General features: G+C 38.9%; 1 protein-coding gene across 1 annotated transcript; it reads right to left on the reverse strand.

The window, feature by feature from the left end:
- Positions 1 to 2,152: 2,152 nt before the first annotated feature.
- Positions 2,153 to 4,447, reverse strand: LOC135117294 (uncharacterized). Its single transcript, XM_064036214.1, has one exon. The coding sequence runs from the start codon at positions 4,402 to 4,404 to the stop codon at positions 2,956 to 2,958; it is 1,449 nt and encodes a 482-aa protein (XP_063892284.1). The 5' UTR covers positions 4,405 to 4,447; the 3' UTR covers positions 2,153 to 2,955.
- Between the last annotated feature and the right edge of the window lie 14,339 nt (positions 4,448 to 18,786).

Below are 18,786 nucleotides of genomic sequence, written 5' to 3' on the forward strand. Positions count from 1 at the left end.
AATAGCAGGGTGAGAGGAGATAAATAAACATGCCTCGAGGATCCCAATGCACTCTCCCGTGAACACCGATGACTCAGGAGGACATTGAAATTGGAGAAATATCTGAGAGTTAGAGTTGTATACGGCAACACCAGTCTTTCCATCAGTGGTTAATTTTGAAGCATCCGTATAGAATTTATAATAATCAGGCCACTTGTCATTTATAGTGCAGAGAAAATGGGCATTTGCGTTTGCAGTGTCTTTCCTAATGTCAATATAGGAGACATTTGGCACAAAGTTACACGTGTCAAAGGAGCAGGAATACAAGGGAAGTTTATCTTGCTGAGAGATTAAGGAATTATCCTTAATTTCAAGGATTTTTCGAAAGGAATTAACTAAAAGAGGAGGGCTTTATGTCTCCAGTAATCACTCTGCCTGCATAGGCCTTCAAGAGTTGACAGCCTAGGCAGAAGCAGGTGCTCACTGAGGAAATAAGTCTTGTAAAGAAACTTGTCGGCTAAATACTGTCTACGGATGAGAAGAGGGGGGTCGCCACTCTCCACTTGCAAGGTGTTTTTAGGGGTGGACCTCATGCACCCTAAAACGATTCTAAGAGATTTAGCCTGAATGGCCTCCAGCTTAGCAATAGCAACTTTATTACAGGGTTCAAATAAGAAGGAGCCGTAATCAAGCAAGCTTCTTATTGTAGCATTATATACCAATTTTAGGGTGAAGGGGTGAGCACCCCACCAGACTCCTGCTAGCGCACGAAGCATATTAAGTTTCTTCTCGCACTTAAGGCTAATGTAGTTGAGATGAAACACCCTGACAATTTAGAGTCCAATATAACCCCAAGAAATTTCACATTATTAACAACTTCAATGGGAGATTCTTCAATTTTAAGGTTGACATGAGGAACAGTACGCTTACGTGTAAAAACAACCGCAGAGCTTTTTGGAGCAGACAGTACAAGGCCATGGTCAATTAACCACTGATTTAAGGAATTGAGTGATATTTGCATGGACTCACTAGCTCTTTCAATAGATGAAGTAGGGATGTACAAACACAGATCATCCGCATATTGAAGAATCTGACAATCCAAGTTGAGGGAATCATGAAGATCCGAGGTGTAAATATTATAAAGTAGCGGACTAAGAACGGACCCTGAGGAAGCCCACGCCAGACCGTTCTACAATCGGAATCTTCTCCAGGGATACGAATCTTGACCCTACGACCAGAGAGCAGGTTACATGTACAATGCAGCATCCGTTCAGAAACACCCAGCTTCCGTAGTTTTCCCTGAGAACCGAAAGAAGGACATTATCGTATGCCGCTGTTATGTCTAGGAAGACCGCTAAAACCGATTCATCTCTACTGAATGCTATCCGGGTATCAGTTGTCAGGATGCTAACACTGTCCATGGTACCTGCCCCCTTTCGGAAGCCAAACTGCGACTTAGATAAAACACCTCGGCTCTCCACAAACCACTCCAATCGGTTTTTAATAAGATGCTCCATAATTTTGCCTATGACTGGAGAAAGGGCAATAGGACGAAAGTGATCTGGACTATCCGGGGATTTCCCAGGTTTCAATATGGGGATGATCAACTGTGTTTTCCAGCTATCAGGGATATATGACAGAGTGAAGCAAGTATTCATGATGTCCAACAAGTATTGGCGTCCGCAGGCACCCAACTTCTTATAAAAAGAATATGGATGGCCGTCGATACCAGGTGCAGTGTCCTTGACATGCTGGAGCACGGCATTGAGTTCATTAATGGAAAAGGGGGCTTCCAACGGGTCTACCGACATGACCTCACTACTGGGAGCAGAAGGGCATTCTGTTACAAAAGGGACAGACGAAGGGGCTAACTTGTAAAGAAAAGAATCTGCTAGGTCAATGGGGATAGTTGAAGAATTTTGAACAGAACAACCACGTTTAAATCTTCTAAAGTTTTGCCAAATCATGGAAGAAGGAGTGGAGGGGGAAAGCGAAGAACAGAATTTTTTCCAACCTTCATATTTCTTTTTCTTAAGTAGGCGTCTGGATCTCGCAACAATCCGGTTATATTCCACCAGGTTTTCAATAGCCATGTTGAGAGCATAGCTCTGTTCAGCTTCATTGCGGAGTTTGATGATGCTGGTGCATTCGCGGTCCCACCAGGGCGGGGATGATATTTTTCCAGAAGCCGAATTCTTAAGAGGTATGCTCTCATCAGCGGCTGATGAAATGGCATCAGAAAGTTGCGAAATACAGACGTCAAGGTTGTCAAAAGACACCTGGGGCAAGGTATGGATTGCGTCCTCAAGGATCTGAGAGTACAGGTCCCACCTAGCATCAGACAGCCTGTACTTTAAAAGAGGGGGGCTTTCCTTTTGCGGAAGGCACCTAGTGGTGAGAGTAGTACATATAGGATAGTGGTCACTACCATGTGTTAGGTTAAGCCTTTTCCATACCATATCAGCGGCCAAACGGGCTGAACACAGTGTTAGATCTAAACAACTTAGCGATTGTCCAGGTCTAGGAAGGCGCGTGAAAGATCCATCATTGATAACACATAACCCCAAGTCATCCAGCAGATTCACTAATTCATTACCCGCACTATCACAATGGTCAGATCCCCACAGAGAGTGGTGGCAGTTGAAATCACCTAGAAAAATTACAGGATAAAATAAAGAGCAAATAGAACGTATATACTGGAAACAAGAGGAATCAGGAGAGGGTATATAGACAGAAATAACATTAACACCGACAATATTAACACCTACGGCATTAATCTCATCTCCGTGAGGGGGAAGGGATAAGGGGGAAAATGGGAGAACATTATTAACCAGTATAGCCGCTCCGCCATAACCGTCAAGACGGTCATCCCGAAGCACGCTATACCCAGCCATATTAAACACGAGATGTGGCTTTAGCCATGTTTCAGAAATTGCAAACAATGCCGGTTTGTACTGATTAATTAAATGAGCAATTTCATTTTTTTTTGGGATCAGACTTCTGGTATTCCACTGTAGAAGATGGAATGTGCTGAGATTTAATGGAGCTTATTAAATTTGTGGCAACGTGGTCAGGTAAAGGAAAGTTAACAAGTAAGGAGGATAGTAAACGTATAATAGATTGTATGGTCTGTACATGATCTTTTTCAGAAGGAGGAGAATCTAGAAGAGCACAACCATTAGGCGAAGGGGAGAACGAGAAGCTATTAATAATGTCCTGGTGAGCCCTTCGGTCATAGCCAGGCTGCAGCGAGGGGTGAGGTTTAGGGCGGGTCAAAATAGTTTTTTTGTAGGATGATGAAGTGGAGGGTTGGGAGTGAGAAATGTAATTAGGGGGAGGGGGACGTGGGGAGCGAGGTTCCTGTGTGAGAATCTGATGAATAGTCTGAGTGATAGGGGTTGAAGCCGTAACATCTGCAAAGGAACGGAAGGAAGGGGCATGAATTCTGGCAGCTTCAGAGTAGGAAATGTTGTCTTTGGCCATGGACGCTTTGATATTTTTCTGACGGATAAACTCTGGGCAGTGTCTGCTATTAGCGGGATGAGAGCCAGAGCAATATAAACATTTGGGATCCTCAACAGAGCAACCGTCCCCAAGGTGATCCCCACCACAACGGAAGCATCGTGGCTTAGACCTGCAATTGGGTCTAGTGTGCCCGTATTTGCAGCATGCATAACATTGAACAGTGGGGTAGTTATATGTCTCCACAGGGAGCGAATTATAAAAACAAAAGACGCGATCCGGGAGGACCTGACCATCAAATGTGACGACCACGCTTGATGTAGGGACCCACTCCGACTTACCTTCATTGACAACCCTCCTATTTAAGCGTCTCACCTTCAACATTTTAGCATGGGGGGACTTAAGATTATCAATGACCTCTAATTCTGACCAATCAGTTGGTACACCCTTCACTACCCCCATCCTTGTGATGTTGAAGGTGGGAATAGTAGAAACAAAACCTTTGAGCTTAATAGCTGGGCTTTCAATAAAGATATTAGCATCCTCATGGCTTTCAAACTCCACCGAGATCTTATTTCTGCCAATTCTCTTGATCCCGCCTAATTTAATATTCTTAATGTTTAATTTTTGCATTAATTGACCAAATCTTATGGGGTGAAGGGTGGATCCAGAAGTGGAGTCTGAATCCGTGAAGGAAACATATACCAGATATGGCTCCCTATCTAAGTTGGTATACTTGGAACGTGACACCAATGATGGAGGGGTGACTCGGTCGCGTTTTGTAGCATTAACATTATTAACATCAGTAACATCCTCGTCCTGACTAGGATGCTTTCTCTTATGAGTTGAAGTTTCCGCTTCCATTGCCTCAAATTTAGACAATGGGACGGTCATTACTGTTTCAATTGCAGAAGTACATGAGGGGTCGGGAGGGCGTCCCGGCGGCCCCTGTTTGTCCGCCATGTTTATTTATTGGCATACGCCGACGTCGCACAAAATTAATTAAAATACAAGACTACTTACAGATGAAATGATGAAATGATGAATAATGAAACACAAATCTACATATAAAACACACTCAAAACTAAGCAGGCACCACAGAAAACACCAAAAAAGCACAAATATAGCTCAAAATTTGCGTTGAGAAGAAAACCACATGTGAACACCACCAACTCAAAATTCGAAAACCATCATAAAATTTTACAGTTCCTCTTATTTCTGTCATGTCACATTTCAATTGACATTGACACATTGTATTTAGGACATAAAGAATATAAAACCATAGAGGTGAACAACTAAATACTCTTTACATAAATTTTATCTTACAGGTTGTTTAAAAACTTCCCCGCTTTGGTGGTTCTTTAGAAGGGAAGTTACATTTTTAAAGTCAAATTAATTTATATAAAAAATATATAAATAGAAATTAATATATATATAGAAATATATTAATATATATATATATAGAAATTAATTTATTGCTGGGAATTTATCCAAATAGAAATATATTAATTTGTCCTGTCATTCAGTGGAGATGAGCTACTGAGATAAATGTTTACCTTTCCCGACAATTTGCTCACTGGTTTTGTTTGTATTTCTACACTAGTTAAAATATCTTCACGAGTTATTTATTTATTTATTGCAAGTTTTGAAAGAAAATAATTTTTGAACTGTTTTGTACGTTTAAATTATTTAGTAAACCTTAACCATTTTCCCACTCCCATTACACTTATTATAAATTATGGTGAGTTGTCTCTTTCAGCTTGTTCCCGGTTTTTTATGTGAAAATTGCATAATTTTAAGAGCAAAGCCACTTACTTTTAAAATTATACAGTTTTCATTACCACATGTTTATTATCATCATGTTATTATCTATAACAATAACCAATGAATAATGAATCAATGAATCAAAGCCGTGAAATTACCACCCATTTGTCAAAATGGAGATTTGGCATCTGAAAATGGTTCGGTTATTACACTATAAGTGTCAAAAAACGCTTTCTTTCTGCACGAATAACAAGCCCATGAAACAACCTCTATAATATAAATATTACACTTCAGTTCAAGTGTAAGGGAACATTACAACGGGCTCTTACATCGCAGGTCTTTGCTCGAAGTACACTTCGCTACATCCGAAGCAATGTCCAGTGTTGTAAATGACAAGACGTTTACAATAATTCACCTGTTTTTATGACCAAGTCCGCGCAAAACAAATCACCTTCTGCCTTCTGGATAAGGGTGTTACCTTTTTTCGGACTTTCGTGTTTGATATATAATGCCACTTAGAAACATAAAAAAATGTGTTGATAATTATTATTTAGTGTTCCAAGGGCCATAGGACTAGTCGCCACAGTAAACATTTTTTTGTGTTGCCAAGACCTACGTAATGGTACCTACCTACTTATAGTCAACGCTGTTGGACAGGGTAAGAGCCCATTGTCCTTTTAGACATTGAGGTAGGTTGATATCCAGTCTAACCAATGGGTATTGGGTTGGCCGGGTAACTGGGTTGAGGAGGTCATATAGGCAGTCGCTCCTTGAAAAACACTGGTCCTGATGAGCTGCGTCCGGTTAGACTGGAAGCCGTCCTCAACATAGTTGGGAAAAGGCACAGGAGATGATGATGAGACAGACGACGGCACATCAACCATGCGCCGTCGTCTGTACAATGGCGGACTGTAGAATTAATCTACCATTGGTCGTCAAGAGAAAGCGTTGGTAGGTGAATTAAACAGTATTTCTTACTACGTATGTGTAATATATTTTTTCATTTTATTTGTGGCAAATGTCTGACTTGTTTCTTTTTTATCAAACTGTGTTGCATACCTAACCGAAGAATTCTTGTAGGCGCGAATTCATTGTTTACAAGCAAGAATTTTGAACGTCACTCTGTATACCGCTCATGTTTTGAACAGATGACATAGAACCTTGTGACACTAATCGTTTGGTAATGCTGCAGACTGAGATAGGGTGTTGCCTGCTTTATTAATCCTGATTTTAGTAGCTCTCGAAACAACCCCTTATCAACAAAGGCGCTTACCAATTACCCCCTTACGCAGATTAAAGGGCAAAGAGATTAGATTTTAGTAATAACGAGAGTCATCCGCGGTGGGCTGTGTTAATACATTTAATGAGCACTGGACAAGAAATTTCCTTATTCGCAAAAACGCCAACTGTATGCTGTACCTCAAAAAAACTATTTTGAGGAGCATCGGCGGGAATAGTCTTTTTTTTTGTAATTTTTTTTTTATTTTTAGCTTTTCAGTGACTACAGTCATAATATAGATGTTAATAAAAGTTCCCATTGCTACATATATAATATACCCAAACACGAAGTAGCTAATACATACCGTTGCGTAGTTCCCTCTACTCTCTTTCGTCTCAATAATATTTTCACACATAAACCTATGCAAGCCTATAACTGTCAAGAGCTTGATTTGACAGGGTTTCCATCATCAGATCCTAAACTGGCGACTATGGTACCACGTGGGAGGTATACCCTGCCAAACAAAAACAGAACTTTGAAAATCAGTCAAAGCATCTTTGCGTAATCGGTGAACATACATAAAAATAAAATAAAATTTTCCCGACTAATTGAGAACCTCCTACTTTTTGGGAAGTTGTTAAAAATGGTCGTCTACTTATACTGAGCTCATGAGGCATCCCTGCCGGGGCTATTTAAAGGAAGAGTTTCCACGACCCTGATACACAAAGGGGTCGAGAAGGTTCATGGTTTGGTTTAGTCAGTAGGAGTCTGCCACTGCCTCACGTGATTTGTTCACAAAAAAAAACTCATTATGACAAATATCACAACAAATATTTATTTACATATTTGAAAGATATCATAACAGCTCACATCGGATCCGATGAATCGATCGATCCTGAACTTTCTGTAACCCTGACTACCTACCACTTAAAAAAAAACTCTTCATCCGTACAGGTATGATTCAGAAGTCCTTCATAAACTCTTACGTCCGTAAATACATAAATACCCGTGTTGTTCCTCCACAGGGCGAAGGCGCCAACTCCGAATAATTTATTGTTAGAATATAGCATGGCGCCAGCCCCCAGTCCATGGGAGTTGGATTTATTTTTAAAGCACATAAAATATCCCCATTCTTGTGGCATCCACTCCCGACAGTCCACAAGAGTTTCTTCTACATTAAGATAAAGCTTGCGAATTTTATTATTTTCTTTTATTTCCTTTTTACTGAAACCTAAGTTGTAAATGTTCACACCTTTAGATAGTCCTTGATCACGCTTAGCGAGAAATGTCTTGAGGGGACCACTATAACCGTAGCCTTTAACTTCAATATCCTTATTATACTCATAATATGTTGAGAAATTAGGGTACGGAAATTCTTCTTCTACTCTTATTATCAGCAAGTCATGTTGAGGGGAATGCTTTAGATCGAGTCCATGCCAGTGTTTGACCTTATCATCTGGTAAGTATACTACTTGACGTGCGCATACGATTTCAGCTATGTGCACCCCTACGACATTTTTTTGAGTATAACTTGATACGAAGGCTACAACCAATTTATTTGCAATCGCGGGGTCACGCAATATCGCTCTGAAAGGGTTGTATGCCGTAAGTACTCGACTGTTGTCAATAAGAACTGACGGCGCAATAACCGTATACTTTGAAGTCCTATTTTGGTAGTTCGGAATATTAAGAATGACAAGTGAAATTCTGTCTGTAAAACGAACTTGTTTTGTAGGCCTATTCGGCCAATAGGTAAACTTCGGCCAGCCCCAATTCGGAGCTTTATCAATATGATGATTATATTTTTGAGCTTGAGTCTGTAGTAACATGGTCATGTAAACTATAATGCAGAGCCATTTTGAAGTATTCCTGCAATAAAAATACAATTGTTAGTTTATCAATACATAAAAATGTCTGAAAACGTAAATCTTTTAGAAACATACGACAGAGTGCAACGAATTTTCAGTAAAACACAATAGGCTGCTTGTCTACGGCTGATAAATTGGTGATAGATTTTTTGCAGGAGAAAAATAGAAGACACTGACGGCAATAGTTCAACGCCCACGTCCAAGAAAATCTTATAAAAAATCGGCTCGATTATCAGTCTTAAAAAAGTATCTATTACTTTGGCGAGCCTAAAGTATGGGCGGCAACATTCTAATCTATACTAATATTATAAAGCTGAAGAGTTTGTTTGTTTGTTTGAATGCGCTAATCTCAGTAACTACTAGTCGATTTTAAAAATTCTTTCAGTGTTAGTCCATTTATCGAGGAAGGCTGTAGACTACTTTTATTGGCTTTGTATCCGGGTTCGTGCAGAGGTTCCCACGGGATGCGAGTGAATCCGGTCGCAGAAGTTAGTATTTAACACGCGTTCGAGAGAACTGCTCGTAAAAAATATTCGTAGGGTTCCGTAAAAAAACAAACGCAAATCCGCCAAAAAACGTTTTTTAGAAGGTTTTTTTTTATGTAAAAAAACCAGTTTTTAATTTTTGCTTTTTACCAGGATAGTTTTCAGTTTGTTGTAAACTAGCCGTTTTCCCGCGGTTTCACCCGTGTCCCGAGGGAACTAAGAGCAAAGGTTAGATTTTTTGTTTGTTTGTTTGAATTGAATAGGCGCCGAAACCACTGAACAGATTTGAATATTTCTTTCACTGTTTGTTAGCTACACTATCCCTGAGTAACGTAGGCTATATTTTATCTCGGTACACAAACAAAGAACTCACATTATGGCAATCGCCCACTGGTCACGTTGAATTATCAAAAGGAACGCTTTCTGTTTACTAACTGACCTATAGCTGAGTTTGTGTATATATACTAGCAGTGGAAGAATGTTTTCATTAAATATGTCGGTCACGAGTGAGACGGACTAATTCAACCAGGGTTCCTTACCAAAATATTCTTATATCCAAATTAATTATATTTTTTCATAGTGTTTTTATTAATCAGCAAAAGAAGGCATTCTTTTAATGAAATATTTACGTGTCTTTTTCATATCCCTTATTTATATAAAACATTTAAAAATGTAATTACTGTACGTTATATTATATTTTTGCACTCAAACAGAAAAGGTGTACTAAGCCGAGTCGACGAGTGTTGCATCTGAAAAGTACATATAAGTAAACCTACATAATATTATTCGTCGACTCCTACGAACATAATCCTACTTCCTACTTATATTATAAATTTCAAAGTTTGTGAGAATGTATGGATGTATGTTTGTTATTCAATCACGCAAAAACGGTTGGACCGATTTGGTTGAAATTTGTTATGTAGATAGGTGATACCCTGGATTAACACATAGGCTACTTTTTATCAACACACCACGCGGGCGAAGCCGCTGGCGAAAGCTAGTTCCTTATAAAGTTATTTAACAAAATCCTACCATGGAACATTCTCTTACATCATCTCCCGAGCCTTTTCACAACTAAGTTGAGGTCGGATTCCAGTTTCATCGGATGTGGCTGAGTACCACTGTTTTACAAGAAATGGCTGCCTATCTGACCTCCTCGATCCAGATACCCGGGTAACCTAATACCCTTTGGTTAGACTGGTGTCAGACTAACTGGCTTCTGACTACCCGTAACGACTGCCAAGGATACAGTTTACATGCTTACATACTTAGAAAAGTTGCATTGGCACTTGCCTGACCTGGATTGGCACTTATACTGAGAGGTTGGTTCTTCACCCAGTAGACCACCATGACTGTTCACATTCTCTTACATATTCGTCGGAATTATAATTTTAAATAACATGCATCTGTAACTAAACGGAACCATAAAAATCTAAATTGTAGTCAAAATTAACAAATTTATTGTGTAAACATCACTTGAGCTAGAAATGCGGTATCATGTTGCTATTTGCCGGAAATTTCAAGAATTCCAAAGTAAACTCGATACTAATTGTGAAGGTACTTTATTTTATTTATTGTTCTTCGATTCATAACTGCTTCGTTCATCTAATGGCATAGCGCGACTTTTAAGGTTCGTAATTCCTTTCTGCTCCGTCGTCGTCTACTTATACTGAGCTCATGAGGCATTCCTGCTGGGGCTGTTTAAGATAGTTTCGACGACCCTGATACACGAAGGGCTCGAGAAGGATCATGGTTCGGTTTAATCAGTAGGAGTCTGCCACTGCCTCACGTGATTTGTTCACAACAAAAAAAAACTCATTCAAAGTCAAAGTCAAAGTATTTATTTGCCCATGAATACAGTAGGTTCATAAGGTGTTACAAAATTTCAGTGTGTTCGGTATTCAGTCACAAATTCACAATATAATGACATGCAAATTAGTTTATACACACACATAAACATGCAAGTGATAAAGGTTAGGTACCTATTTATATTTTGGAAATTTATATTGTAAAAATTCTTTTATTGAGTAAAAAGGATTATCAATTAGCCATCTACGTAGTGCCCTTTTGAAGCGGGTAGTTGGTAGCTCACGAATTTGGACAGGAAGTTTATTATATTGTTTATTAGATTGTGACGAATATCTCAACAAATATTAATTAACATGTTTTATACGATATGGAAGACTTACAGTATTATATGTGTAAAAACTTAACAAGTAAAATAAAATATCTCAACAATTTACTGCTTCAAATTAAGTAAAAACGTCAGCTCTTGCTTACTACACAAGTAACCGGAGTTCTTGGTCGCCGACTATACATAGGTATATAAATCTCTCGAATCGAATCTTGAGCCGAGAGAAATGAGGCGCGGGGGCGAGGTAAGGCGGTGATTGGCCCGCAGCGCATCGTAGCCGTCACTCGGGATTGGTTCTTTGCTAACAAATCACTTCTGCGCAGGTAAAGGTCAGCGCTCAAGATTCGTGCCGATGATCAATCAGTCTTTCAACAACTCGGATGTGTTTGATGATTCCAAATTATTGTGAGAATTTTGCTAAGTAATAATTATATTTATAGTGAATCGATTGTTTTCGATTTCATTATATTATTTCACTCGTCAATAATTTATTACTGACATTGTATTCGTTGACCAATAAACTTTCAACGTTTTATTGACCAATTACTACCTTTTTAAATTACAAATCACACGGATCATTTTATGTGAAATATTTACATTAATTAAAGAAACTTGAAAATAGTACACACCTTTTATCTATCTTATTACCTATTATGTACACTTCTTCTTCCTCCGAGCCTTTTTCCCAAACTATGTTGGGGTCGGCTTCCAGTCTAACCGGATGTAGCTGAGTACCAGTGCTTTACAAGGAGCGACTGCCCTATCTGACCCCCAGTTACCTGGGCAACCCGATACCCCTTGGTTAGACTGGTGTCAGACTTACTGGCTTCTGACTACCCGTAACGACTGCCAAGGATTTTCAATGACAGCCGGGACCTACAGTTTAACGTGCTATCCGAAACACAGTCAATTGATGTCTAAGATATACTTAGAAAGTACATACAAACTTAGAAAAGTTGCATTGGTACTTGCCTGAATCGAACCCGCGCCCTCATACTCGAGAGGTTGGTTCTTTGCCCACTAGGCCACCACGATTATGTACACTTACTAAAAAAAAAAATATAATTTATTGAGTGCAATAACTATCGCGGTATCAAGCTTTTAAGTCTTACTATAAAGCTGTTTGTAAAAGTGATAGATAGAAGACTAAGATCCGAAAGGCCACTGTCAAAAAATCACTATGGTTTCGTACCTGACTAATCTACCACGGATCCTATTACCCTACATTTAAAAAATCAATAATTTTGTTAAACAGAGTTTTTTTTTATAATAGACTGAATTTTATTAAATATTCTTATCAGATATTTTTTTTAAATGATTGTGAGTCATCCCTTGCTGGGCGTACTCGTGCATCTCGACCTTGAACTGAACAATAGTAGCCGCGTATTATGCCGCGTCTCCCGACCCGCAGTGTTCTTAGAAGAAATTGGCGAGTACCTACGCTCTCTAGTAATAATTAATTAATAATTAATAATTAAATCTTTATTTCTCTTCCACAAAGGTTCTTAAAATTAAGTTCACAACATTTTTCAGACCAGTCCTTTGTGGGAGACTGGTATCCGCACTAGGAAACCCTGTCACGCAGATTACGTAGTACACTACGTTCGTGGTAATCTGCGTGTGTTATGTACACTTATATTATAAGTGTACATAACATAAAAACCAATTGTAGCAAGTAAAACAAAATCAAATAGGAAAAAATAAAAAATAACAATAATTGGAAAACATTTTAGAGATTAAAACTACTTGTGACTTGAGTGTATTTATTAATATGTATTTATATGTATTTATATATTTCCTGGTGTTAAGTAAATATGATTTGTGTGTTAGTATGTGGAGTATAATGTGAGTGAGAGTGTAAGAGGGTGTAAGTGGATGTGTGGGTGAGGAGTGCGTGTATGTATGTGTGTGAGATGTGGGACGTGGGTGTCAGTGAGTGTATACTGTATACCTTATATGGCTATAGTTAAGAGATTCTCAGTTGTAACGTAATCTAGATCTAGCAGATACGTGGTTAACACCCGCTTGCATTTGACTTTAGTAAGTGGATAAATATTTAGTATAGCATTAAGCTTGTTATATAAATAGGAGCTAAGAAAACAATAGCTGCGGTGGGATAATGCACTTTTGTAGAGCTTAGTTGAGCATACCTTACCTTTCATGGCGAAGATTTTTAAATATAAATATCAGTTTTCTTAATCGTTTCGATAATAGGTCTATATGTAATTGAAAATTTAGATTTCTGTCTATAACAACACCAAGGTATCTAATAGAGTCCACTTTTTCAAGTTTAGGGCATGTACAGTTGTTTGATGAATGATTATTACAAGAGTGGGCGATTATACCAAGAGCGGAATTTGATAGGAAGCGGGTATTTGTTAGTGTGAATGTGATATACTTTGTTTTGGTAGTATTTAATGTGAGACGGTTGTTATTTAGCCAGCTTCCGACCACAGAAAACCCCTTTTCAGCATGGCTATAGACTTCTTCCCATTTCCCATGTATCTCCATGAAAGAGTAGCACTGTATCATCAGCAAAAGTGATGATCTTTCCGTTAGTTAGATTTAACTGGCACAGGTCATTTATGAACGTTAAAAATAGGGTTGGTCCAAGAATACTTCCCTGCGGGACACCAATATTGACATTGCAATCATCACTTTGCCATCCCTCGACTATTACGCGCTGATATCTATCACTAAGATAGCTCTGCAATAAATCCAGTTGGATTCCGCGTACGCCTACGTGTTCCAGTTTCTTGAGCAAGAGTGGTGCCGAGACTGTGTCAAAAGCCTTTGCTAGGTCCAAAAATATTGCAAGGACTTTTTTGTTTTCATCAAGTTTAGTTATAATAGTATCAGTTAATTGGTGAACTGCATCAGAAGTTGATTTACCTCTCCTAAAACCGTATTGGTTTTCAGATAATATATTTTTGGATTCTAAGTATTTTATTAGCTGTATGTTGATAGCTTTTTCTATAATTTTAGATAAAACTGGCAAAATTGAAATTGGACGGTAGTTATTGACACAGTCCCTGCTGCCACTCTTGTAAATTGGATGAACCAAGGATTTTTTAAGCTCCGCAGGGAAGACGCCTGTAGAGAAGCAAATGTTGCGAATATATGCTATCGGCTGCGCTAACATGTTAGTTAGCATATCTCTTAATGATACCACTAGGAATATCGTTAAGTCCCTGAGCACAGCTGGTTTTAAGAGAGAGTATAATAGTTTTTATCTCACTGGCATCAACTGGCAGAAGTACAAAAGAAGAATCACGAGTAGTCCGTTCCTTTCCTTTTATACCAATAAGTAACCTCTCTATCCGTACAGGAATGTTCCACAAGTTCTCTATAAACTCTTACGTCCGTAAATACAAAAACACTCGAGGTAATGTTCCTATACATGGTAAAGGAGCCAATTCCGTATAATTTATTTTTGGAATATAACATGGCGCCATCCCCAATTCCGTGGTAGTTGTGTTCATTTTTTACGCAGATAAAATATCCCCATTCCACTGGCATCCACTCCCGACAGTCCACAACATTTGCTGACACTTCCACATAAAGCTCATGAATTTTTGTATATTCTGTCATTTCCCGTTTACTGAAACCTAAGGAAAAAATCTTCGCACCTCCAGATAGTTTATCATTACTCTTAGCGAGAAATGTCCAGAGGGGACCAACATACCCGTAGCCTCTAAATTCAATATCCCACGTATAGTCATAATATGTTGAGAAATTAGGGTACGGAAATTCTTCTTCTACTCTTAATATCATCAAGTCATGTTCAGGGGAATGCATTAGATCGAATCCATGCCAGTATTTGACCTGAAATTCTGGCAAGTATACTATTTGACGTGCGCATATGATTCTCGCTATGTGCACTCCTACGACATGTTTCTGCGTATAACTTTGTACGAAGGCTACAACCAATTCATTTGCAATATCGGGATCAAATAATATCTCTCTTAAAGGGTTGTATGCCGTAAGTACTCGACTGTGGTCAATAAGAACTGACGGCGCAATAACCGTGTACTTTGAAGTCCTATTTTGGTAGTTCGGAATATTAAGAATGACAAGTGAAATTCTGTCACTAAAACGAACTTGATATGTAGGCCTATTCGGCCAATAGGTAAACCTCGGCCAGCCCCACCTCGGAGCTTTATCCCAATGATGATTATATTTCTGAGCTTGAGTCTGTAGTAACATGGTCACGTAAACTATAATGCAGAGCCATTTTGAAGTATTCCTGCAATAAAAATACAATGGTTATAAATACATAAAATGTAAATCTTTTATAGGTGTTTTAAACATGATCCTTGTCAAAATGTCTCAAAATTGTACTTTACATCGTTCGATTTAAATGAATATCTTAGGAGATAAAGCAGTTTTAAAATCACAACACAGCAAAATAATGATCGAGAACTCACAATGCACAATGTCCCCTGAGCCTAGGACTACTGAACCGCATTTGTAAAAATCTTCCACTGTTGGGAAGCTACAGTATCCCCGTGTAACATCGGCTATATTTTACCCGTGTACGGGAAGTCGTTCCCACGGAACGAGAGTAAGCCCGGGTAAGACGGGTAAAAGCGAAATACTACTCACTGATTAATTACGAAATCTCAGAAACTATAAACTTCGACATAAAAGGGTTCTTTATAAGGTTATTTAAAGGTTCTTTAGAGAATGAAGATGGATTTTACGAAAATCGTCTCCTAAGGGGGCTCTAACACGAGGGTTGGTAGTTTACATGGAAGACCTGTTTATGAAGTGAGGGCCTTAAAATTTTGCAGTTAACCCTGTTTACGATAAAAAATTGTACAATTTTTAAAGTTTTAGATAGTTGAAAAAGTTTATAGTGTTGTAAATGTGTAGTTCTGCACTAACCTTACTTAGGTAATAAACGTTCCCACTCAGAGACATTTAATGGTTACTTAAGCCATTCCTTAGTGAAGGATTTGTATGGCATTCCGTCACTAAGGAGTGACTTAAGTAATCATTAAATGTCTCTGAGTGGGGACGAAAGACTCTGAACTACTGAACCGATTTGAAAAATTCTGGCTGTTTGTTAGCTTCACTATCCCTATACAAAAAAAAATGCGCTTAGCTCTTGCCTTCTTGTACATTTGCAGTTTTTTCTTACTTTTTGAGTCCTCCTATAAAGTAAAATTTACAGTAGGTACAATTTGACAATTACACTACAAACTTTTAGTCGGTCGATAGTTGATTTGAAATCATAAATCAGCATGAAGATTAATGTAAGTACACGCGTAACAACGATCAGGTATTTGTTTGATTTCAGACGACTAAAACTTTTTTCTTAAGATTATATTCTTTTTCCTAACAACTTTTTAGTCTAAAGGGTACTTTTACAGAATTTCATTTGTTCTTTAATATCGTTAACTAATAGCTTTAATAGACGGTGCACTTGGGTAATGATTGCACTGCATCATGGGCATTGCACATTAGCTGCCTGGAGAAGCGCTCTGGCTCTCGCTTCGCTCGCGATGATGATTCTAAACCTAGGTGCATTTTCAGCCATATCGGATGAATGTGCCCACTAACTTTTAAGGGTCGAAAAGGCGGCAAATTTGTCTTCGTTATAATATAGAATAGGTGACTAATAAGAAGAATAGATGTTAGTGTAGATTTTTATAGGTAAATGAAACATACCCGTGCATTATAACGGCTGGGGCCTCCTTCTGGGTGATGTTCTGTGTACCTACTGGCGGCGCGATTACAAATATACCGTGCACCACACAAACCACCAACTGTAAAGCTGAGCTGCACTATATACTTCAAATCGTCTTTACAAACATGCCTAAGTACACCAAATTCCAAGTGGCTATTGTTCGTTTAGGCTTGTAAACACATATGTTGTGATACATCATCTGAGTTATCTTTCTGAGGCGCGCAGATAACAACAGGACCAACAAGTTTAGTCAGTAAGTCAGTAAAGCTGGCGCAGGAGGTGGTGGAGCGCCTGAGGCAGACATCCTCACATCCCACGCGAATTGGGACGCCAGCAGCCACGCTCCATTTCAATTATTAGTCTCCAAATTATAAAATTATTACAAGTATTTTACTATCTGTAATAGATATTTAGGCTCTAGTCACACCGGAATGGCAGCGGCCGGCAGCGACGCGGCGAGCACTTTCAGGGTGAAATTATTTTCAACTTTAACTTCATACTTAAGAGGACGAATTGGAATTTTTGGCGCCAAGGATGTCAATTTTTCTCAGTAAATACAAAACGGATCAAAATACAACTTGGCTACCTGAAAGTTCATAATATAACCCTTATTTTGTTAGTTGTAGAAACATGATTAGGTAACTTTTATAACAGAGAAAAATATATCAAACATACCTCTTTTTAAAAAGAGATTCACATATTATGGGCAAACGGGACCGATTTAAGCCTCTTAACTTTTTTAGTAGTTGAGTATATACATACTCTTTAAAATGATAGAAGGAATTTTTATCAAATTATCATTTCTAAATAATAAAATTACAAAACCATTTTGTCGCTTACGACTTTTAGTTATAAGCTAGCGCGCGTATTGTTATCCTCGCCCCGCTCAGACGCTCCGACCCCTTTTGGCGCCTTAGATGCGCGTGCCGGTTATGGAATTATTGTTGACCAATTCCTCGCCTTAAAAGAGCAATATCGCTTAAAAAGCTTGAAAGCAGCAGCAGGCGGACAAATCAACAAGAAGCGCGATGCCCGCGGCTGCCCGCGGTCTCTCGCAGCGCCGCTGCCGGCCGCTGCCATTCCGGTGTGACTCCGGCCTTACAAACTTAAGTAGGTACCTACCGAACAAAAACAATACTAGAAAACACTATAGCAATTAAGTTTAACGACTTCTCAAGAGTAATAGCGTACTAATTAATTAGTGACTTAAGTGAAAAGGTTCAGATTACTCTCACTAATGAATATGAAACATCTGGAGCGAGAACCTTCCGTAATTAATAGCTGACAATGGAAATAAATTAATAAAGGAATTAGTCGCGTCCTTAGACTCCTCAGACACCCTTATAGTTTCTTGCGAAATCTTGCAATCCGATGCCATGCTATTTTGTTCAGCAGCCCATTTGGTAGGGAAACCATACTTCCAAGTGTATTCAGCCGTATTGGGCTTGTTTTTAGGATTTGTAAGATGGGTCGTAAAAAGATTTATTACACTGCTTGGACGGTACGTACTCGCCGGCGAAGTTACTGGCGTTACTGCAAACTCCGTTGAAACCCCGTGACCCTCAATATGATTGGAAAAGACAAACTTACTGGGAAGTGGACGGGAAGAATCTGCCAACGACGGGGCACTTGATGCCAGCCGGCCAGCAGGGAACTTCCTCCGCACTTGCTTCAGTAATGTCTTTCCACGAGTCAGGGTGATACAGGCACTAACGGTCAGCACTTCTAGCAAACGTTTTTCATGGGTTTTTAATAGTTTTCGATCGCGCGACGAACCGCGGGCGATACCAATATTTTGACGGACCGAAGTGAAAAAAAAAACAAAAGCGAAACCCGTCATGGCAGGAAAAAAAAAAGAAATGAGATGACCAAGAAGTCTGAACACTGCAGTTATTGTTAAATAGATATAAAAGAACAGAAAATTGTGGGCTCATCCACTTATTACGACTATGGATTCTGATGGGAACTATTTTACTCGAAAGTAATATGAGTTGAGTAGACGGACGGACGGACGGACAGACATGGCATGACATGACAGAAACTATTTTTCGAGTTCATCTTTGTGGTTTCTAGTTGGCTGCGAAACCCAAAAAAAAACAACCATGAAAAAATATCCTTACATTTTTGTAAGTAGGTACTAAAAAAAGGTGTGATACAGTTATGAGCCCTTTTTTATGCGGTTT

This window comes from Helicoverpa armigera, chromosome 9 (assembly GCF_030705265.1).
Source record: "Helicoverpa armigera isolate CAAS_96S chromosome 9, ASM3070526v1, whole genome shotgun sequence".
Lineage (NCBI taxonomy): Eukaryota > Metazoa > Arthropoda > Insecta > Lepidoptera > Noctuidae > Helicoverpa > Helicoverpa armigera.

Coding starts and splice junctions, on each gene's coding strand:
- LOC135117294 (XM_064036214.1), bottom strand. CDS start 4,404: ATGGCGGACAAACAGGGGCCGCCGGGACGCCCTCCCGACCCCTCATGT.